The sequence below is a fragment of the Neoarius graeffei genome, chromosome 26 (genome assembly GCF_027579695.1).
Source record: "Neoarius graeffei isolate fNeoGra1 chromosome 26, fNeoGra1.pri, whole genome shotgun sequence".
NCBI classification, from domain to species: domain Eukaryota; kingdom Metazoa; phylum Chordata; class Actinopteri; order Siluriformes; family Ariidae; genus Neoarius; species Neoarius graeffei.
In genome coordinates this window covers 23,241,821-23,265,470 of record NC_083594.1, presented here as the reverse complement: position 1 = coordinate 23,265,470, position 23,650 = coordinate 23,241,821, and the positions used below count along the sequence as shown (strand labels likewise).

At 43.0% G+C, this 23,650-nt stretch overlaps 1 protein-coding gene across 1 annotated transcript in view; it reads left to right on the top strand.

Moving 5' to 3' along the window:
- Positions 1-23,650, top strand: part of raf1b (Raf-1 proto-oncogene, serine/threonine kinase b) — a 101,173-nt gene that overhangs the window by 72,341 nt on the left and 5,182 nt on the right. Inside the window, exons 7-15 of the mRNA XM_060910051.1 lie at positions 2,128-2,281; positions 4,664-4,688; positions 4,777-4,880; positions 7,741-7,858; positions 13,130-13,214; positions 13,549-13,725; positions 14,194-14,240; positions 22,090-22,208; positions 22,352-22,483. Coding sequence (XP_060766034.1) covers positions 2,128-2,281; positions 4,664-4,688; positions 4,777-4,880; positions 7,741-7,858; positions 13,130-13,214; positions 13,549-13,725; positions 14,194-14,240; positions 22,090-22,208; positions 22,352-22,483 — 961 coding nt within the window. The remainder of the gene's footprint in view (positions 1-2,127; positions 2,282-4,663; positions 4,689-4,776; positions 4,881-7,740; positions 7,859-13,129; positions 13,215-13,548; positions 13,726-14,193; positions 14,241-22,089; positions 22,209-22,351; positions 22,484-23,650) is intronic.

Sequence of the window (23,650 nt, the reverse complement as noted above, 5' to 3'; positions counted from 1 at the left end):
TGTAAACACTGCAAACCCGGAAGGAGAAGAATTACGAATTACGAGAATTTCTGAAGCCTTATGCGCCTCGCCTCATCTATACGCTCTTGCCAGTATCTGTTGGCGTTGTCGGTGACAACAAGCCACAGCACCAAGACCAGCAACACTAACGACTCCATGTCCTCCATGTTCATTGTTTACTATTCGGGTCGTGAGACTACCGCTTAAAAGCTCACTGAATCAGTGACATACAGAGCATCGTGGACGAGTTCGCGGAGCGCAAGGCTTGTCGTATGTCCTTCAAATAATGCGCGCAGTAGGCTATTGATGTTTTATTATGAGCCATGTACAGTATGTCGCCTAATGTTTTTTTGTTTCTGAGTTACATGTTCGTTTGAAGGACTTAATGTACAAAATAACATAGTTGCACCCCGTAGTGTTGAAATTGGTAAACACAGTGCATTCGGTGAGGTTTGCACCGCCCTCCTTTTATTTCTGACTCTTCCTGTCACCGTTGCAACCTCTGAGCGCTCATTCGTATGCCCTTCAAATAATGTGCGCAGTATAGGCTATTGATGTTTTATTATGAGCCATGTACAGTATCCTAATGTTTTTTGTTTCTGAGTTACATGTTCGTTTGAAGGACTTGATGTACTAAATAACATAGTTGCACCCGGTAGTGTTGAAATTGGTAAACACCGCAGTTGCGGACATTTTGTAGCCTAAAATGATGTTATGATAAGCTTTAATAAAGGGCCCGGTCATTTGCCCCGCCCCCGGCCCGGCTCTGACTTGTTCCGCCACTGTCACTGATGTCACTGTTTGCGCTGCTTAACGACATCACATGACGTCCACCCACTTTCGCTAACTCCACCCAATGTGTCCACCCACTTCCAGCCAGCACGGTTCAGCGCGGTTGTAGTCGAAATGCAACTCCAACAGCCCCGCTCAGCTCAACTCAGCTCGACTCAGCACGGCACGGCTCAGCCGCGTTTGTAGTGGAAAAGCGGCAATAGAGACAAACAACCATTCACACTCACATTCACACCTACGGTCAATTTAGAGCCACCAATTAGCCTAACCTGCATGTCTTTGGATTGTGGGGGAAACCGGAGCACCCGGATCAAACCCACACAGACAAGGGGAGAACATGCAAACTCCACACAGAAAGGCCCTCGCCAGCCGCTGGGCTCAAACCCAGGACCTTCTTGCTGTGAGGCGACAGCGCTAACCACTACACCACCGTGCCGCCCTATTATTATTATTATTATTATTATTATTATTATTATAAAAATTTTGCAGCATCAAAATGCAATATTTTTCAGGAGTGTGTCTACCGAACTGCCCTAAGCCATTATTAAAGGCATCAAGCCACTGCATTAGCTTTAGTACTAATGCATTAGCACAAATCCGAGAGATCTAATCAGTCTTTAGATCAGGAATTCCACTTCACGAAGCCACATTAAATGCTTGGTCATTGTTATGATTTTCCACCACACTACAGTGCTTCGAGGCTCATGTTTATAGCTGTCTCAATACTAATAAAAGTCTCAAACCTGGCACAGATACATGCCTGTGTAGTCTTGTATTAGGTGTATCAACAACAAACCTGCAGTATGTTTGGTGCCATGGTGGTGTAGTGGTTAGCATTGTCGCCTAACAGCAAAAAGGTTCCGAGTTCGAACCTTATGGCCCACGGGGGCCTTTCTCTGTGGCGTTTGCATGTGTCTGTGTGGGTTTCCTCTGGGTGCTCCGGAGGAAACTGTTGAATTGAACTGTGTTTCTCCCACAATTCAATGACATGCAGATTAGGTAAAATACCCAGCCACCGGGGTTGCACAGGCCAGTGCATATTTAGTGCCAGTCCCAAGCCTGGGAGGATTGTGTCAGGAAGGGCATCCGGGGTAGAAAATCTCTGCCAAATCAAAGGCATCGAAAATCAGTTTCACCCTGTATTCCTCCCCTGTCGCAAACTATGTCAACTATGTAATGAATCAGATAAAACTTAAACTGAAAGCAGTATGTTTACAGTGCTGTTGCAGTATTATTTTTAGGAAGTATTCCTACATACTGTTGTTTAACTTGAATGAACCCCAAAACCCAGTGGTGTTTGTTTGTTTGTTTGTTTGTTTGTTTGTTTTCTTTTAGTGCTTATCACAGGCACTCTACACCTCATGCCTTTCACTACATTGCGCCCTTGCCACCCTCCAGTGGTTCTCTCTCCCAGAAACAGCGCTCCACGTCCACACCCAACGTCCACATGGTCAGCAGCAGCCTGCCTGCAGGCGGGGCTTCATCTGAGGTGAGGAGTCCAAATCTGACTTCACGGGAGTTTGCTTTTTTCTTTATTTTGCTCCTGTACTCACACGAGGGCTCTGTTTATGTGTAGGCACAAGCACAGTTTAGTGGTGTACCAGGGTTAAACTTAGATTTAGGAGGTGCTGGAGCTTGATATCCATTTTGGGTGGGAATAGTTATGTGTTCTCAACATTGATATCATGGAAGTGTAATTAAAAGTTTTGGATACATCTATGTATTGTATTAAAGTCATAATTTAGCTAACTACAGTTGGGTGGCCAGACTGTAAGTGTTCCCTGTTTCTTGTGAGTCAGTTTTGACATTAAAAATATATCCAAGACTAAATGTGTAGAGGCCTGGGAAACACTTCACATGGTCAAGTTTTGACATTTTCTGTTAGATTCTGAAAGCTGCAGGCTTGAACTGTGTCTGTAATTTGCACATCTCAATCACAAGTAAAGGAATAGAATTTGATGTTGAACAGGAGCTTTGTAGGTAGAAAGCCCAGGCAAGATTAGAAAGTAACTTAAATGGAAAAACATTTCCGTGTTATTTTGGCAAAAAAAAAATGGAGAGATGTCAAAGTATATTACTGTTTGAAACACAATTTTGGCCAAAACATTTATTTATTTATTTATTTATTAATTAACAATTTTCCCAAAATCAGCCATAGCCACATATAATTGGTTTTCCCAGACCGCCAAACACAAATGAATGAAATGATCGTCTTTTTACCTCTTTTGACAATAGTCAGGTAATGAATATTTCCTCTTACTCGAGTCTTACCTCTGGAACATTGTTGATGTGATTTAACAAGTTCAATGGCCAACACTTTTTGGTTCTGCTTTATTCAAATATGCGTAAACTAACTAAAGATTTTTACATTTTTGGTTGATTCATTTTTGTAGGGTTAATGAATTACCACAGTATGCTTTACTTTTTTATCTTTTGCTGAGAAATTAAGATTTTCCTTGCAGGGTTGCTCAGATTCAAAGAGTCCATAATATACCATGAAAAGTTTACTAAATGACCGCTTGTATTATATTTAAAGAGCAAATGTTAATTGTTGGAAATTTGCCAATTATTTAAACGTTGCACTGCAGATTGCACCCAACGTTAACATTGTTTAGAAAGCTTTGTAAACTTCGTTAAGGTCATAAACTTTGTTCCTAAGTACCTTTAGGATTGGGACTGTAGCACGGGCTTTGACTCCGGAAACAAAATGGAGCCAAATTAAGGCAGCACTGACGGGGCACACACTAAAATATACAACAGTAGTGGGGCCTAAACAGACTCGGTTTGTGGGTTCTGAAGTATTTCAGAGATAGCAAAGGATGAAAAAAAAAATTACGACCACTGCTTTCTGCTCTTTGCACAATACTTCACATGTAGCCGTAATTACTAAAAGTCTTACCGCCCAGATTTTTTTGTTTAGTAAACAAAAAAGGGACCAGCAAAGTAAGAATTTAATTGTACAGTGTAAATATCTGTTTTGCTTTGCATATGATGATAAAATCTTGACTAAAACAAAAAAAAATTCCTGGTACTTATATAATAAAGCAATGCATATATATCTTTTTCCTAAGAAATCAGAAATTTTGCAGGGAGTGTCTTCTATTCCTCAGTGATGTATTGTCTGGCAAATATGATAATTTGTGAATTAATTGTGACCAAGACTTCAACTTTCCATATTCCACTTTTGAACCGTTTGAAATGCGTTATGATGTGCCATTGACAAATGCCATACGCTACCAGTCAAAAGTTTGGACACACCTTAAATTCAATATTATTATTATTTTTTTATTTATTTTTTATTTTTATGAATTAAAAGTCACTTCATGTCTTAAAGTAATGATGGATGTCGTTTCTCTTTACTGAGTTGAGCGGTTCTTGACATAATATGGATTACTACAGTTGTGGGATAGGGCCATTTACTGTATTATTATTATTATTATTATTATTATTATTTACTGTTTGATCTCAAATACATTAAGAAGGCAAGAAATTGCACTAACTTTTTATGAGGCACCTGTTAATTGAAAAGCATTCCAGGTGACTACCTCATGAAGCTAGTTAAGATAATGTCAATAGTGTGCAAAGCGTCAAGTTAAACGCTGGCTACTTTGAAGAATCTAAAATATGAAACTTTTTTTAAGCACTTTTTTTTTGTTTAACACACAATTCCTTATATGTTCTATGTGTATATGTTCTTTCATAGTTTTGATGTCTTCAGTATTGTTATGCAATATAGAAAATAGTCAAAATACAGAAAAACTTATTCATAAGTCGGGGTGTACAAACTTTTTTGACTGGTACTGTACATTTTGAAACCAGTTCAACCTATTCACAATGAAACCCCTTTTTGTCTTTCTCCTTTTCCAAACAGGATGCCTCAAAAAGTCAGGACTCAGGTGAGAATGTTATCAAGATATTTCATTAAAATATAAAATTACGTTTTTCACATCAGTTTCGTCTCACTTTCGTGTCCTTCCTGTACAGGAAGACCTCCTAATCTCAGTCCCACAGGGTGGGCTCAGACCAAAACTCCAGGCCCTGTTCATAGAGAAAAGGTTTCATCGAATACTCAGGACAAAAACAGAATAGTAAGTTTCAGCGTAATTGCCTGTCATATAGTCGCACACTGTGGCTCGCTCATGTTTCTTTAAGTCCGTCTCGATCCATTATTCACTGATGAAGGCTCGATGATTATCTAGCAATAATAATTAACAAGATAACAACATGATGTTCAACACACAGCAGGATTATTCTGGACCATCCATCCATTATCTGTAGCCGCTTATCCTGTTGTACAGGGTCGCGGGCAAGCTGGAGCCTATCCTAGCTGACTATGGGTGAGAGGCGGGGTACACCCTGGACAAGTCGCCAGGTCATCGCAGGGCTGACACATAGAGACAAACAACCATTCACACTCACATTCACACCTACGGTCAATTTAGAGTCATCAGTTAACCTAACCTGCATGTCTTTGGATTGTGGCGGAAACCGGAGCACCCGGAGGAAACCCACGCGGACACGGGGAGAACATGCAAATTCCACGCAAACTCCGGCGAGGGCCGGCTACTGGGCTCAAACCCAGGACCTCCTTGCTGTGAGGCGACAGTGCTAACCACTACATCACCGTGCCGCCTATTCTGGACCAAATTACTTTATTTATATTCATGCTCTAATGTAACACGCTCAAGCTTTGCACTTTTGTTTAAACCTGTGATGCAGTGTTCAGCTCGCAAGCATGGCAAGCATTTTAATACGTTGTTGTAAATTTTCTGCCCTTTGACTTAATAAAAGATCAAATGACGTAAAATCTGAAAAGCAAATTAACCCCTTCAGTGCCCTTGGACGAGTCACGTACGTCATGAACTCTTTTACCACTGTGCCTTATGACGCATGCTACTCGTCATAAACACCTCCTTTTATGTACCTTACATGGCACATTACTTTTACTTCACAGTAGCATATTACCGTGAGTTGGCCTAGTGGTTAGCGTGTCCGCCGAGAGATTGCGAAGTCTATTCATGATCGGGTCACACCAAAGACCATCTGTCGGGTCACACAAAAGACACCTGTCCACAACCTCAAACAGTCACACTCCAAACTCCACTATGGCCAAGACCAAAGAGCTGTCAAAGGACACCAGAAACAAAACTGTAGACCTGCACCAGGCTGGGAAGACTGAATCTGCAATAGGTAAGCAGCTTGGTGTGAAGAAAATCAACTGTGGGAGCAATTATTAGAAAATGGAAGACATACAAGACCACTGATAATCTCCCTTGATCTGGGGCTCCACGCAAGATCTCACCCCGTGGGGTCAAAATGATCACAAGAACGGTGAGCAAAAATCCCAGAACCACACGGGGGGGCCTAGTGAATGACCTGCAGAGAGCTGGGACCAAAGTAACAAAGGCTACCATCAGTAACACACTACGCCGCCAGGGACTCAAGTCCTGCAGTGCCAGACGTGCTTAAGCCAGTACATGTCCAGGCCCGTCTGAAGTTTGCCAGAGAGCATTTGGATGATCCAGAAGAAGATTGGGAGAATGTCATATGGTCAGATGAAACCAAAATAGAACTTTTTGATAAAAACTCAGTTTGTCATGTTTGGGGGAGAAAGAATGCTGAGTTGCATCCAAAGAACACCATACCTACTGTGAAGCATGGGGGTGGAAACATCATGCTTTGGGGCTGTTTTTCTGCAAAGGGACCAGGACGACTGATCCGTGTAAAGGAAAGAATGAATGGGGCCATGTATCGTGAGAGTTTGAGTGAAAACCTCCTTCCATCAGCAAGGGCATTGAAGATGAAACGTGGCTGGGTCTTTCAGCATGACAATGATCCCAAACACACTGCCCAGGCAACGAAGGAGTGGCTTCGTAAGAAGCATTTCAAGGTCCTGGAGTGGCCTAGCCAGTCTCCAGATCTCAACCCCGTAGAAAATCTTTGGAGGGAGTTGAAAGTCTGTGTTGCCCAGCGACAGCCCCAAAACATCACTGCTCTAGAGGAGATCTGCATGGAGGAATGGGCCAAAATACCAGCAACAGTGTGTGAAAACATTGTGAAGACTTACAGAAAACGTTTGACCTCTGTCATTACCAACAAAGGGTATATAACAAAGTATTGAGATGAACTTTTGTTATTGACCAAATACTTATTTTCCACCATAATTTGCAAATAAATTCTTGAAAAATCAGACAATGTGATTTTCTGGATTTTTTTTCTCATTCTGTCTCTCATAGTTGAAGTATACCTATGATGAAAATTACAGGCGCCTCTCATCTTTTTAAGTGGGAGAACTTGCACAATTGGTGACTGACTAAATACTTTTTTGCCCCACTGTAAAGTTCTGAACAAGTTCGAGAACGATTATCAAAATATCCCAATTTTGACCTATTTTTGTCCTATATGCCCGGCACATTACAATCCATTATGGGTGGCAGCCAAGGGGTTAAATAGGATCTTTAAACATGTAAGAATGATTTTTGCAATTTTGTGATAATATTGTTTGGTAATAAAATTTATTTTTGCCATATGGCTAGACGGGAAACATAATAGCACGGTCCTGGTTACAGTTTTGCGAACTAGTTTCTGGTATTCGTTTGATAAAACGCCCATTTTTTTCCCTCTTTGGCAACATTTTTGGGTGAAATTTCCCATTTAACAAATTTGATTTGTGATAAATTTATTTAATTTGCAGTGATCTCACACATCTCGTTATAATTTGGTGATTTCTGTGTATGTGTATTGTAATATTGTAATTGGTATAGTAATAGAATCTGCATTTCTTAATCGGAGTAAAAGAAAAGGTGCTTCTTGGCCTCTTTCTTTTGACCAGTGATTTTTTTTTTATTAAATTAAAAGTCAATATCAAAAATGGTCTTTAAAGCAATTAATTTAATTTTCCTTTAAAGCATAATTTGGGTACATAAACTGTAATTCCTTCTCCCTCAGTGGCCCAGGGAGAAGCGAGACTCTTGCTACTACTGGGAGATTAATGCCAGTGAGGTGGTTCTGCACTCCTGCATTGGCTCAGGGTCATTTGGGACAGTTTACAAAGGGAAATGGCACGGTAAGCATTACAGGTATTTAACATGGCGATTGGCATTAAAGGTAGAAGTTCACCAGTTTCTAAATATTTCGCCCATGTGTTCAAGCCAAATGTATAGTATATGATTGATGGCAGGCAAGTTTATTATTTTTGCCTTGGTTAGTTTCTAACTAAGCATACACAGAGCAGGAGACTGCGTAAAGTGTTTTTGCAGTTTCAGTGGAAATTGCACCATCTTTTAGACAGACTGAAGGGAGTTACTTCTCCTCTTCAGATGCCTTGGTTTGTTCAACATGCAAGAATACATGGTGTACATACATTGGCTGCATGCCATCAAGAAAGTTGCCTGGATCTGCATGCTGCTAATGTAATTAGTGTATGTTTGAGATATCAGGTCTCGCCGCCTTTCCTTCCCCTCGGGGCCCTATACACCTGCTCGGTACCTGTGTTCAGTGTTTTACGTGAGAGACGAGAGGATTTTAAGATCAGTGTAAATAACGATAAATGCACAGTTATGCAGAGTACTCTATATGAGTGGATGGGGAGAATTTCAGCAGGGACCTGGTACCATTCTTCATAATAATTCTGTTCATGTCTAATCTCTGCATTTTGTTTTCTTGTTCAAATTGTGGCCTGGTCCTTCATAAACCTTTACTTTTCTCACCCTATTCCTGCCACACCACCTCTTTTTGCTTACTGCTGGTACACGTTTCTGTGACCATTTCTATGTATTGTTTGTTTGTTTTAAAGCTAAAACATACAGCCTTTATTGTTACATACAGTGGTGCTTGAAAGTTTGTGAACCCTTTAGAATTTTCTATATTTCTGCATTAAATATGACCTAAAACATCATCAGATTTTCACACAAGTCCTAAAAGTAGATAAAGAGAACCCACTTAAACAAATGAGACAAAAATATTATACTTGGTCATTTATTTATTGAGGAAAATGATCCAATATTACATATCTGTGAGTGGCAAAAGTATGTGACCCTCTAGGATTAGCAGTTACGGTAAATTGAAGGTGAAATTAGAGTCAGGTGTTTTCAATCAATGGGATGACAATCAGGTGTGAGTGGGCACCCTGTTTTATTTAAAGAACAGGGATCTATCAAAGTCTGATCTTCACAACACGTGTTTGTGGAAGTGCATCATGGCACGAATAAAGGAGATTTCTGAGGACCTCAGAAAAAGCATTGTTGATGCTCATCAGGCTGGAAAAGGTTACAAAACCATCTCTAAAGAGTTTGGACTCCACCAATCCACAGTCAGACAGACTGTGTACAAATGGAGGAAATTCAAGACCATTGTTACCCTCCCCAGGAGTGGTCGACCAACAAAGATCACTCCAAGAGCAAGGCGTGTAATAGTCAGCGAGGTCACAAAGGACCCCAGGGTAACTTCTAAGCAACTGAAGGCCTCTTTCACATTGACTAATGTTAATGTTCATGAGTCCACCATCAGGAGAACTGAACAACAGTGGTGTGCATGGCAGGGTTGCAAGGAGAAAGCCACTGCTGTCCAAAAAGAACATTGCTGCTCGTCTGCAGTTTGCTAAAGATCACGTGGACAAGCCAGAAGGCTATTGGAAAAATGTTTTGTGGACAGATGAAACCAAAATAGAACTTTTTGGTTTAAATGAGAAGCATAATGTTTGGAGAAAGGAAAACACTGCATTCCAGCATAAGAACCTTATCCCATCTGTGAAACCTGGTGGTGGTAGTATCATGGTTTCAGCCTGTTTTGTTGCATCTGGGCCAAGACAGCTTGTTGTCTCTGATGGAACAATGAATTCTGAATTATACCAGCGAATTCTAAAGGAAAATGCCAGAACATCTGTCTATGAACTGAATCTCAAGAAAAGGTGGGTCATGCAGCAAGACAACGACCCTAAGCACACAAGTCGTTCTACCAATGAATGGTTAAAGAAGAATAAAGTTAATGTTTTGGAATGGCCAAATCAAAGTCCTGACCTTAATCCAATCGAAATATTGTGGAAGGACCTGAAGCGAGCAGTTCATGTGAGGAAACCCACCAACATCCCAGAGTTGAAGCTGTTCTGTACGGAGGAATGGGCTAAAATTCCTCCAAGCCGGTGTGCAGGACTGATCAACAGTTACTGGAAACGTTTAGTTGCAGTTATTGCTGCACAAGGGGGTCACACCAGATACTGAAAGCAAAGGTTCACATACTTTTGCCACTCAGATATGTAATATTGGATCATTTTCCTCAATAAATAAATGACTGAGCATAATATTTTTGTCTCATTTGTTTAACTGGGTTCTCTTTATCTACTTTTAGGACTTGTGTGAAAATCTGATATTGTTTTAGGTCATATTTATACAGAAATATAGAAAATTCTAAAGCGTTCACAAACTTTCAAGCACCACTGTATGCAAGTGCAGTACAGAGACGTTCTTTTTTCAGCTTGTGAGAAAACTTTGGTTCGAGGCTCAGCCATTCTATGACACCCCTGGAGGAGAGATGTTTGATGGGTTTGCTCATGGGCCCTGATGGTGTGTTTTGAACTCATGATGCGTTTTGAACCGCTGAGCCACCACTGCACTGTATTATGCAATATGCATTATGGCTATTGTTCTAGAACTCAAGTAAATTATATTAAACTGTGTCAAACATGTCTTTGGGGAAGTGACCAAATTGATGTGCTGTTTGCCTGTTTTTATGAGGTACCAATAAACCTCAGGAAGTTCATTTTACTTAACCATAACGTACGTCATACTTGCGCATTATGATGAGCATTTTAAATTTTGAAAAATGGCTTTTATGTTATGATGAAAGCTTTGTAAGATGTTTAGAAATAAAAATGTTCTTGCTTGGGTTTCTCATCAGTAGTGTCAAATGCCAACGATTGACTCTTTTGCATTATGTGATTTAATGGCACTGTGATTTCCAGTGACTGAGACCCTCAGTCAATTTCCTTGCCTGGAATTAATAAAGTCTTATCTTGTCTTATTTTATGTATCAGGCTATTTCAATAAAGAGTTTACCATCTCTGAAACGGACACCATGCTGTGCCTTTTGCCCTGCCGCTCGTACTCTGTATTTAGAGAATATAATAACGTTATATTTCGGTTTCTGTAAACACAGAGTGGAGATCAGACTCATCCAAGAGTCATTTTAATCAGAATCAAATGTTTCTTCTGTTTTTTCTTTTTCTGTTTATTCTGTTAAAATTCTGACTTCTTCAAAAAAATTATTTTAAATGTCACTACACCCAAAGATTAATCCAGCAGACCGTTGTTAGTTTCTTCTGAAACAGTATTTTGTCCAAGTTTCATTGCTAAGATGTTCCTTCGCAATTTCAGCCAAGCCTAAGTAGGGTTCCGTGGATGCGGCTTCGTGCAACATGGACATGGAGACGCTCGTGGTTGTCTCCAAATTATACTCAGTTTTGCGGAAACGTCAGAGTATAAGCTGAATGCATGCACACTACCACTACGACTGGATCACAGAGGTGGACAGTAACGAAGTACATTTACTTGAGTACTGTACTTAAGTACACTTCTTGAGTATCTGTACTTGAGTATTTTTTTTTTTTAACTTATGACTTCGCTACATTTGAAAGACAAATATCATACTTTTTTACTCCACTGCATTTCTATCAAGCTCCTTGTTACTATGAAGCCGCTTTGAAAGTGGATGTTTTTTTTCTTTTCTTTTCTAAAACATGATTGGTTTTTTCACAGGTGACACTGAGACAGCCGATCAGTAATCACTAGGGTCGGGTCACGTCACGTCCATGGACTGTCTAAAATCAAGTTCACTGATTTCACTGCAACATTATTTTAACACGATCAGTTGATGACAGAATGGAAGGAGGCGGTTCTTCTACAGAATAATGCATGCACCCATGGCTTTACCTAGAACCCATGTTTCAGTTTTCTGAAAGGATTATAGGTTCATTTTGTTTTAAATGTTTGCTTTGTTTGCCTAAAACGAACCACATCACAGCCTACAAAAACTCGCCGTCCAACCTGCGGAAGCATATTGAGGTATATAAACGTTTTATTCCAAGAGAAAGCTTACAATGATGTCTGTGCTTTTAGAGCTAGTGATAACATTGGCATAGCCATGTAGTCTGGTTAGTCAAATTACTTTCTATGGATTTGCCCACCAAGTTGCCGTAGCCTTGTCCACGGCTAATGTTTACACATAGCTAGTTAACTTGGACACTGTTAATTAGTTTGTAAAAAAGGAGTTACGCTAACATGAATAACGTTAACTTATCTGAAGTCTTTTCAGAAATATGTTTTAGTATAATCTTGCCAAATAAACAGAATGTAGAAATCTTTCTTTTCTAGTAGCGTTAGATACCCAATATGATTTTGAGTTTGAAAAGAGTTTGCTAGCATGTCAGGTGGAGTTTCACTGACTAGCTAGCTTAACGTTAAACCAACATGATGGCACAGCATGTGTTCATTTTGTGAATTCACATTTCTGTCTTTGGTAACGGTATTAGGTTTTGTAAGCGCTGTGGTAATAATACAACGATGCATTGACAGAAAATGTACTTTTAATACTTAAGTATTTTTAAAAGCAAGTACTTCAGTACTTTCAGTAAAAAATTTGACTGGAGAACTTTCACTTGTATCGGAGTAACGTTTGACCAGTGTGATCTGTACCTTGACTTAAGTAATGAAGTTGGGTACTTTGTCCACCTCTGCTGGATCAGCGTTTCCTACAAAGACTACATAGACCTTGGGAAACATTATGTTTGAATAAAACCAAACCAAACAAAAACTTTGTTTGAATTGATAAGCCATTGGCAGGCCTTTTGTTGTGTTCATGTCGAACCTACAGATTAGTAAAGTTCCTGAAATTTTTTGCTTTTATCTTTTGTAGCTGTGGTCAGTGGCAGTGTGCGTGCACGTGTGTGTGTACGTGCTACAGTTAACAACTGGTATCTGTGATTATGGTACAGTGCGTTCTGAACTGAAGTGAATTAGACCACAGGCTTGTCAAGCTGGCGCAAGAACGAAACTTTCAACTTGTTGGTCACATTCTGCACACATTAAAGTTCTTTGGAGTGACAGCTAATATGTGAAGTGGGTTTTTTGTTTTGTTTTTTTTAAATATAGACCCCTTGCCCACCCTAGTTTACCCAGGCCCACCCATTCTTCCGTTTCAGGCCTAGTGACCGGTTTATATTTGAAACTTTCAAAAATATCACACTTGTCCAGCTGTACAAGGACAACTTGTGTTGCAACTTGCAATCTTGTGTTGGTCTGTACTATTCATGAAAATCTAGACTTACTCTATACACCTCATTCAGGTGATGTTGCTGTGAAGATTTTAAAGGTCACAGATCCTACACCTGAGCAGTTTCAGGCCTTTCGCAACGAAGTCGCCGTTCTGAGGTGAGCCATGTAAAGAGCTATTTCCCCAACAATAATGGTTAAAAAGTATTTCAAAAGGTATTTGTGAGGGATTAGACAGCCCAGTTAATGTATATCAAAAATGGAAATGTGAGCTCCTACTGTATACTAAGACAAAAGAATGTCACTATTGCTATATTCCTAATATGCAAATGTAACCATTACCTTTCATTTATTTTTAACCACTGTGTGTTTACACCTGACTATTGCATATGCTTCATTTACTCAAAGTAAAAGGGAAAAAAATTCTCTGGAATGAAGCATTTAGTTCGGACCTGACCTACCATCTTGTATGTCTCTGCTCTAACCACTACAGAAAGACTCGGCACGTCAATATCTTGCTATTTATGGGCTACATGACCAAAGATAACCTGGCCATTGTGACGCAGTGGTGTGAAGGAAGCAGCCTCTATAAACACCTGCACGTCCAGGACACCAAACTGCAGCTGTTCCAGCTGATTGATATTGCCAGACAGACCGCTCAAGGCATGGAGTGAGTTAACATGGAAGGCTTTAGAGCCATAACAATCAACAGCTCTACACTCAAGAAATTTGCTAATATTGATCGGTTGTTAGGATGCATTACTAGACGTGGCATTATAGTAATATAGCATGCGCCATAATGCTAAGGTTAGACTTGAATATTCATTGCAGTGTGTTGAGCAGAGAGTTGGGGGGTTGAGTGCCGTGCTTAATGAGGTGGAGAGTCATTTTCAAACAGTCTGCAGCATCTGTGTTTTCCATAGCAGTTTAAGTTTGGACTTTTTCCACCGCATCAACAAGTGATGGTGTCTGTTTTTAGAAACGGGGGTAAGAGTTCACTTAATGTAGGGGTGTTTTTTATGTAAACATAGAGGCATTTTTTTACGCTTGAGAAAGAAAAGGATGTTGTGTCGTTGTATCTTCTGGTTGTCAGTGGTGTTCTGTTTATTTATTTATTTTTTTAAATAATTCCTTGTAGCTATTTGCATGCAAAGAACATAATCCACCGGGACATGAAGTCAAACAGTATCCTTTAAGTAAACTTTTCGAAATGGAGAAAGACAAACAAGACAAAGGTAACACTTACTATGAAGTCTGTTTTTTCAATTTCTGACTCTCTCTAGTTCATTTATCATGCCAAGCATTTTTTTAAGAAAGTAAAGTAAATAAATAATTTATTGTCAAGCTCCAATAAATGAATAGAATTAAAAGAATACGAGCGTACTTCAAAAAGTTCTCGGCCTCACCCAGAAACAAGGGGCATAACTCCCATTTTAGGGCATAACTGTATACTATAAAGGCTTATATCACTGTCCACGAAAACTCAAATGGAAGAAGCTATCAAAGGAAAAATGAGAGGAACGCATCAAGCTGGCTTGCTGTTGCTCCAGGACAATGCACCCATCCACACAGCACAGCTGGCAGGGGCAGAAGCAGCCAAATGTGGCGTTGAACTGTTTCCCCGTGGACCTTATTCACCCAACCTGGCACCATCTGACTACTATCAGTTTCCCAAACTGAAATCCCACTCGCGTGGTCACCATTTTCAGAGTGACGATGAAGTCATCCATGCTGTTCAGGAGGGTCTGGAGGCTCAAGATGTGACCACCTTCTGCGAAGGGATAGAGAAGCTGATCATCAGTGGACCAAGTGCATTGAAGTTAAAGGAGACGATGCTGAAAAATAATGCAAGAGCAATCTTTCTCCTGTGACGTTTTCTGGGTGAGGCCGAAAACTTTTTTGAAGTACCCTCGTAGTTTGGCGGAAATTTACATTTACACCCATTCATTTACTTGATCAGATAAGACGCATTTGTTTTTCGCATTGGAGCTATTAGGTGAAAATAGCGAACCATACTGTGAATCTCATTTTTGTAATATAGATGTGCCAACATCTATGGTTTAGCCGTAGTGTTTACGATTTTTGACTCCTTGCCACTGACCTACCATTCAGGAGCCACCTGAAAATTGCACTTTTATACTTTTTACTGTTAAAGAAGCACCGTTAAAAATGCTCACTTAATTTTTTCCATAGCTGTATAAGTCACCTGATAGAAAATTCACTTAAAGGGAACAGATGCAGGAATTGAAAGACAAGCATTTGCCTGTGATGGTTCTTACTTTCGCTTTGCATCTACTTTATCTAGCTGAACTTTGACCTGTGAATTCACTACCCTCTTGAGAGCCAATGGAATGGAAGTAGGTGGGACTGTGGGTTATATTGTCTTAAAAAAAAAAATAGAGGAGCTCAATACTTATTACTTAGCAGAAGTGTTGAAGTCTGACTTTTTTTTTTTTTTTAATTCAGTGGGGTTTTTTTGGTTTTTTTTACCCAATGTGGTCTTCTGCTGTTGCATGCTGAGATGCTTTTCTGCTCACCACGGTTGTAAAGAATGATTATATGAGTTGCTATATACTTCCTGGCAGCTCGAACCAATCTGACCATTTTCCTCTGACCTCTCTTATCAACAAGACGTTTCCACCCACAGAACTGTCGCTCACTCAATGTTTTTTTTTTTTTTGTACCATTCTGTGTAAACTCTAGAGACTGTTGTGTGTGTGAAAACCCCAGGAGATCAACAGTTTCTGAAATACTCAAAATAGTCCATCTGGCAGCAACACCCATACCACAGTGAATGTCACAGAGATCACAGTTTTTCCCATTCTGATGTTTGAAGTGAACATGAACTGAAGCTCTTGATTTGTATCTGCATGATTTTATGCATTGTGCTGCTGTCAAGGGATTGGCTGATTTAGATAACTGCATAAAATAGCAGGTGAATGGGTGTACCTAATAAAGTGGCCGGCGAGTGTATATGTTAATTTAATATAATATAAAATAGCATGCAGGTCTTCCAGAGCTACTAGAGCTTCACAGCAAACATGTTTCATGTTCACGGCAAACATCAGAATGAGGAAAACTGTGCTCTGAGTGAGTTTAACCATTGTATCGTTGTTGGTTTCAGACAGCCGGTTTGCGTCTTTCAGAAACTATGGATCTCTTGGGATTTTCTCACACAACAGTGACTAGAGTTTCCACCCACATAAAGATGCAAAAAACAAACAAAAAAACATCCAGTGAGTGGTAGTTTTGCAGGTGGAAGCACCTTGATGACAGCTCAGAGGACAGGAGACTAATGGGAAGGCTATGGTAACTTCAAGAACGCTAGTTACGAATGTAACTGTGGTTCTATGAATGCCGGATGACCGCCAGAGGCGGCGTAGCCTGTGAATGATATTCTTTGCGTAGCGTAGGTCAAGACTTATACCAACAAAGTAGTCGTGATGACATACCTCATGCTCAAGAAGCCCTGTTGCACGTCATCCTTCCTCGGAAAACTTCTCGCGGATGCGATGTCCGAGTGACTGGGCACTCTGGCGGTCATCCGGCATTCATAGAACCACAGTTACATTCGTAACTAGCGTTCTATTTCATGCCTCCTGACCGCCAGAGGCGGCGTAGCCTGTGGATGACATATACCAGCACTGTCATGAGGACGAGTGTGCCAATCAATTTTGCTGTGTGGTTGAAAGAATGGCAGGGCCGAGGCCTTTAGGCGATGCTACATTAACACTATAAAATCTAGTAAATGTAGATGGGCTGGACCATGTTGCTGCTGCACAAATTTCTGATAGTGGAGTTCCCCTCAGGACTGCCCATGAGGTAGCCAGGCTTCTGGTGTTGTGGCAAATGACACTGCCTAATGACAGGTTCCCAGCTGATTTGTGTGCAAGAGAAATCACCTCACAAACCCAGTGTGAAAGTCGCTGCTTAGACACAGGTGAACCAATTGTACAACCTCCATAAGCAACAAACAGTCGGTCCGACCGTCTTGTGGATTCAGTCTTTGACACATAATGCCTCAAGGCTCGCACAGGGCATAAGCATATGCGTTCCTCATAAGCAGCAAGCTCAATGGATTGGTTAACAAAGGATGGAGATAGGACTTTTGGCAGAAAGGCTGGGTTGGCCATAGTGTGACACCGGAGAGCTCTGGTCTCCATCTCATACAATCTGGGCTGACTGACAGTGCATGCAACTCACTCACATGTTTTGCAGAGACTATTGCCAACAGAAAACAGTCTTCAAGGAAACCCATTTCATATCTGCTTCAACCAGGGGCTCGAAGGGAGCCTGACACAGAGAGTCCAGAACCCGATGTAAGTCCCACTGTGGGCTGCGAGGGGCTCTGTAGGGGTGGAGGCGCCTAGCACCCTTAAGAAAAGTACGAATAAGACTATGCAAACCAATAGTCGAACCATCCACTTGAACATGTTTTGCAGAGATAGCTGCTACGTAAACTTTCACGGTAGATGGGGATTTGCCCTCATCAAGAAGTTTCTGTAGGAATCTTAACAACAAGGGCACAGGACAGCATGTGGGAGAAACCCCTAAAGCTTCACACCAGTTAATGAATAGCTTCCAGCGGTTTTCATACAATAACCTAGTTGAGGGGGCCCTTGCATTTTTTTAATGTGTTGACAACCGCAGGATCACACTCTAATAGGGGGTCGTCGGACCCAAAGGCCACACCCACAACTGGAGACGTTCCGGGCAGGGGTACCAAACTTTGCCCTCCATCTGAGACAATGGATCCCTTCTGTGTGGTAATTGCCATGGAGTTCCTATCAGCAGGGAATGGAGTATTGCAAACCACGGTCTCACTGGCCACCGTGGTGCCACTAACAGAACACGGTGCCTGCACTGGCGTATTCGAAGTAGCACCTCCAATAGGAGTGGAATTGGTGGAAAGGCATAAAGCAGTTCGTCCGGCCAGTTGTGCGCTAAGGCATCCAGGCCCAGTGCTTCGCTCTCCTGCATGCGAGAGAACCACATTCGGCAATGTGTGGACCCCTTGTTGGCAGACAAGTCCACCGCTGCTGTGCCAAAGCGATCCCATATCTGCTGCACTACCTGTGGGTTCAGGCACCACTCTCCCGGATCGAGCTGTTGTCGTGACAGTGAGTCCGCCACCGAGTTCAGTTTCCCTGGTAGGTGGACTGCCCTGAGTGACGCTAGTTTGGGAAAAGCCCATTTTAACAGACACTGGGTCAAGCGGAAAGCGGGGGGAGATCGTGTTCCCCCCTGATGATTGATGTTGTACCGGATGAGCACATGGCGTCCCTGTAGGAACGGCATGAAGTGCCTTAGAGCCAGGTGTACTGCTCTGAGCTCGAAAGATTGACATGTTCAGTCATCTGCTGTTTGCTCCACAAACCACTGACTGCTCTGTGTTGCCACACTGCGCCCCAACCTGTAAGAGAGGCATCTATAGTCACAACTTCCCTGTGTGTGGGTGCTGCACCCAGTGGCACACCTGATGTTAAAAAGGTCTGTTGTTGCCATTGGCTGAGAGCAGACATGCACTGTTCGGTAATAAGGACGAGTGTATTCTTGTGAAAGACTACATTGAGGCCGAGGCCAGTTAGCCACATTTGCAGAGGCCGCAGCTCCAGCAGGCCCAAGGGGAGAATCTGGGCTGCTGCTGTGAGCATACCCTGGATGCGCAGCAGCAGTCTGAAATGTAGGCTTTGTCCCAAACGCACCCGTGACACTAATGATGTGATGTCTGTCACACGCCGCCTGGTCAGGGTCGCGGTCATTGTCTGTGAATCGAGAATCATGCCAATGAATTGCGCCGATTGGCTTGGAACGAGTGAGCTCTTCTCTCGATTGACTGTCAACCCCAGTTCTGAGACATGTCTCTGAAGAGCTGCTATATCTGCCAGGCTGTGTTCCCTTGACTGGGAGCATACCAGCCAGTCATCCAGGTATGGCAGGATCTTCATACCTGACTTCATGAGAGGTGACAGTACTGCCTGCATGCATCTCGAGAACACTCTTGGTGATAGTGCGAGGCCGAAGGGGAGTACTCTGAATTGGTACAGATGGTCCAGGAAGGCAAAACGGAGGAAACGACGCGATGTGCTTGTGCTACCGGGATGTGAAAATAAGCATCCTTTAGGTCCAGGGTCGTGAACCACTCAGCTGGAGAGATTACCTTCAGCACATCTGCCGTGCGCAGCATTTTGAATGGTAGTTTTTTTAGATATTTGTTTAAGCCCCGCAGATCTAGTATTGGACGGAACCCACCGTCTTTTTTTGGAACGACAAAGTAAACTGAACAGAAGCCGTCAAACGTAGGAGAACACTCTACTTCCTCTATGGCTCCTTTCTGTAGAAGAACGGTTATCTCTGCCTGAAGAACAAGAGATTGCGGGCCCTTGGTGGGGGCCGACGTCTGAACTGCAGTCTGTAACCCTCTGACACTGTTTTTAGAACCCATGGGGCGCGAACGATTTTGGCCCATGCAGCCAGCTGAGTTTCTGTGTACAGTCCAACCGACAGCCCGGGGCCCTCAGCGGGGTGTGCGGTTGGGCTTCGCCCCAGTGTTAGTATGGGTAGGGCGAGACATTGGGTAGGGTTGGCGGCGAAACGGTGCAGGGCCCCTGGGAGCATGCCTGTTCTCTCTGCGCCAGGGAGGTGTGGCGCCCTGAGGTGATGAAGTCACGCCGTGGTGCAGGGTGCTGTGGTGCCCGGAAACGAGTCGTCTGGGGTATGCCCACTTGCTGCCTCCGCGACTCAGACACTAGAGCGCGGTGTTCCAAGGCGTCCTTGGCCGCTGGCCCAAAAAGTTGGCCAGGTATGAGGGGGAGCTCACGTAAGGTGGCTCTGCATGCATCTGGGAGCGGTGTTTGAGAAAGCCAGACCTGACGGCGGGCGCGCACCAACATTGCCATGAGACGACCCAACTCCTGGGTCATGAAACCAACACCATGCAGAGTAGCCTCAATGGCCTCACGTACGACTGGATCTGCGCCCGTCTGGAGCAGAGAAGACTGGGCGGCCAGCAGGAGGTGGGAAATTGTGTTGTCAATTCGTCCAATGCATGCCGCGTGGTTATAGGCCCTGACCAGATCGTCGTCAGTGTGCCTACAGGCCTTACTCAGGCAGCGTACCTGAGGACGCACTGCTTCGTCTGGGGAGACCACCAGAGATGCGACGCAGGGGTCCACCGATGGCATCTTGTCCAATCCGAACAGGCCCGCATCAGCCATGTTACCCATGGCGCGTGCTGCCGAAGTGGGATGAAAACGTGCGGCCGCCGTTTTAAATGCTGTTTGAAATTCATCCACAAAAGTGTCACATTTGGGGATTAGGGAGGAGGTGTCCACCGAGGGTTGCCTAAAGTAGGTGCTCACCCCAGAACCAGGCTGCAGCGGTTGCAGCCCACGCGGTGCCAAAGCCGAGGTAATTGTGGCCAGCAAGGATTGGGGCCCACCTGCCATGCCATCCCCACTCTCATCAGAAAGCACGCTCAGGAGGGCATCGTCCAAGGACGTGCCAGAGCAAGGAGAGTCAGGCGGCACAAGGGAACCATTATCTCCCAAAGAGGTAAAGAGAGAATCAGTGGCAGCAGTGGAGAGCGCATCATCATCCGGCTCTTGCTCTTCCTGGGGAGGCAGGGTGGGAACAGTAGCAACGGCATCACCTGCTGGTGGCACGGCCGGCTGCACGCTCGCCTGAAGGGGTTGGAGCTGAAGCAGCAGCGTCTCTATTCGGCTTACAGCCGTGGAAAGATCGTCCACCCGCTTGTTGAGCACGGAGGTGGCGTGTGATTTTGCCCTCTTCTTAGCAGGCTGTTTAGCCTGCAGACCTGTGCTGCCGCGTTTTACAGCTTTAGCGGCGCATGCAGCCGGAGTCTCGGTTGCCGAGAGCAGCGCATCGTTTTTCATTACAAAATTAGTTAGTCTGGCCTCCCGTACCGTGAGCGGTAGGACGGCACAGCTTGGACAAGGATCCATCAGAGCAGAGCGGAGGTGAGCGATGCCCAGGCAAGATGGGCATTCCAAATGGCCGTCCTCGGGTTCCAGCAGTGCAAAGCACGTTTTACAAACAAGGGAAAGGGCATTCATTGTAACGCAAACTAATGCAAAAAACCCGAAAACTAACACACGACGCAGTAATAACAACACAAGCAACAGGGCTAACGAGTAGGCTATCTAGTAAGCCACGGGGAGAGCCACGGTGCTAACGTGGGCTATCTAGTTGGTCACGGGGAGAGCCACCGTGCTAACGCGGGGATACACGACACACTTATTGGCCAAACGGCGTGTGTGTGTGTGTGTGTGGAGGTGAACACGGGGTGAACCACCGCGCACTTCTCCTGTGCTTATGACCTTAGTTTGGGAATGGGGAGAGCCTCCGTGCACTTACCTTTTTATAATTCTTTGGGTTTTTTTTTTTTTGACGGGGAGACCACCGCAAGTAATTCGATTCAGATAGTTCTTCAATACTCACGTGAGGGGATAAGAAGTAATAAAAAGATCAGTGATGAACACTTGCTTATTAATTGTCCTGGGATGCTCGTACCAGACGCGAGAAGAATAAGAGGAAGGATGACGTGCTACAGGGCTTCTTGAGCATGAGGTACGTCATCATGACTACTTTGTTGGTATAAGTCTCGACCTACGCTACGCGAAGGATATCATTCACAGGCTACGCCGCCTCTGGCGGTCAGGAGGCATGAAATAGAACTACTCTTTACAACTGTGGTGAGCAGAAAATCATCTCAAAAACGCAAAAACTTTTAGGCAGTTGGATTACAACTACAGAAGTTCACATCGGGTTCCACTCCTGTCAAGCAATCTGAGGCTACATTGGGTAGTTGAGGATTGGAACAAGAGCGGTTGCGGTTTTTACAGCTGTCTGTGAGTGTATGTTTGTAGTTTAGAGTGCACATATTCTAGTCGCCATTGCAGTCGGTCAAAGATCAGCAGTCAAACAACAGTGGGCAGGGGCATATAGTCACCAGAATTTTGTTGCAAGGTACTCATGGTCTTGAGTTATCTCGGCCCTTAAATCACATCTCTAGACATCTTCCTCCATGAAGGCTTAACAGTGAAGATCGGAGACTTTGGTTTGGCCACGGTGAAGACCAGATGGAGCGGCTCGCATCAAGTAAAGCAGCCTTCAGGATCTATCCTCTGGATGGTAGGTCGAAAAACAGAAATATTTTGAAGGCCACATTATTTGATTTGACCTGATTGTACTCGCCCAACAGCAAAGGAAAGTGAAACCTGCTACTGAGCACCAATAACAGTGTAACATAAGCAAAAGCCATTTCTGTGCTGCAGGCTCCTGAGGTGATCAGGATGCAGGACAGTAATCCCTACAGTTTCCAGTCAGACGTCTACGCCTATGGTATTGTGCTTTATGAGCTGATGACCGGTGAGCTCCCATATTCTATGGTTGCGAACAGAGACCAGGTAACTACACAAATTGCAGTGAAATAAATTTAGCTCAAAATAATCCCATTTGTGCCTAAATTAAATATGCAAAACGGAAATTACGATACATACAGATGGGTGACAAAGGATAAACTGGTGGCTCTGTTATGCTACATGTGGCATTTTACTGTCATGGTTTGGGTACAATTGTCTATTTAGAGGGAGACATTCTTGCACATCATTACAAAATTCTTCTTTTATCCTGATGATGATGATCATATGATTTCTATCCAGTTGGGAGTGATATCTTCCAGGATGACTCAGTCTCCATCCACAGCTCACGAATAGGACTGCAACGATCCACTAAGACACTAATTTGATTCGATTCACGATTCAGACCCTTCGATTTGATTGATTTCGATTCTGCAACTAAATATAAAGGACAAACAAACCTCAGTGTCAGCCCTGTGATGACCTGGTGACTTGTCCAGGGTGTACCCCGCCTCTCGCCCATAGTCAGCTGGGATAGGCTCCAGCTTGCCTGCGACCCTGTAGAACAGGATAAAGTGGCTACAGATAATGGATGGATGGAACAAACCTCAGATTTTAAGCTTTAATTAACAAAATCCCATTGAAATTTGTCTGGAAAGATGAAAACTTCCCAAATGTTGACTAGGGAACAAGATATGTAAGTGTAAAATGCTTAAAACAAAATATATAAAATAAGTTAACATAAGGATATTTTGGCAACTTGAATTGATGAATTCCTGAGCGTTTGCTGAAATATGTCCTACTAGGAATGGAATATCTTGGCTCAAGGGCATTTGTCATGTTTTTAAACCCATCATTCTGTACGGTAGAGTATGGCCGCATATCATAGGTGAGGTAGCCACCAATAGCCTTTGAAATAGTTTTATTTCTAGTTTCATTCAGTTTTGGTCTGTTGACCACATCAGTCAGTTTTAACTGTCCCCACATACCTGGTTTTACTACTTTCGTAACGCTTTCAGTTTTCAATTTGGCAGCACTTACTTCGTTTACATCCACGTTGTGTTTTCATTTTAAATGATTTGCGAGGTTTGTAGTTGACCCTCCCTCATACTTCACATCAGCATAACACTTGCAATGTCCTTTGTGTCTTCTCGAAATCCAGAATGTAGCCAAACTTTCGATTTAAGATGAGATGAAGGATCTTTTAAGCTTTGC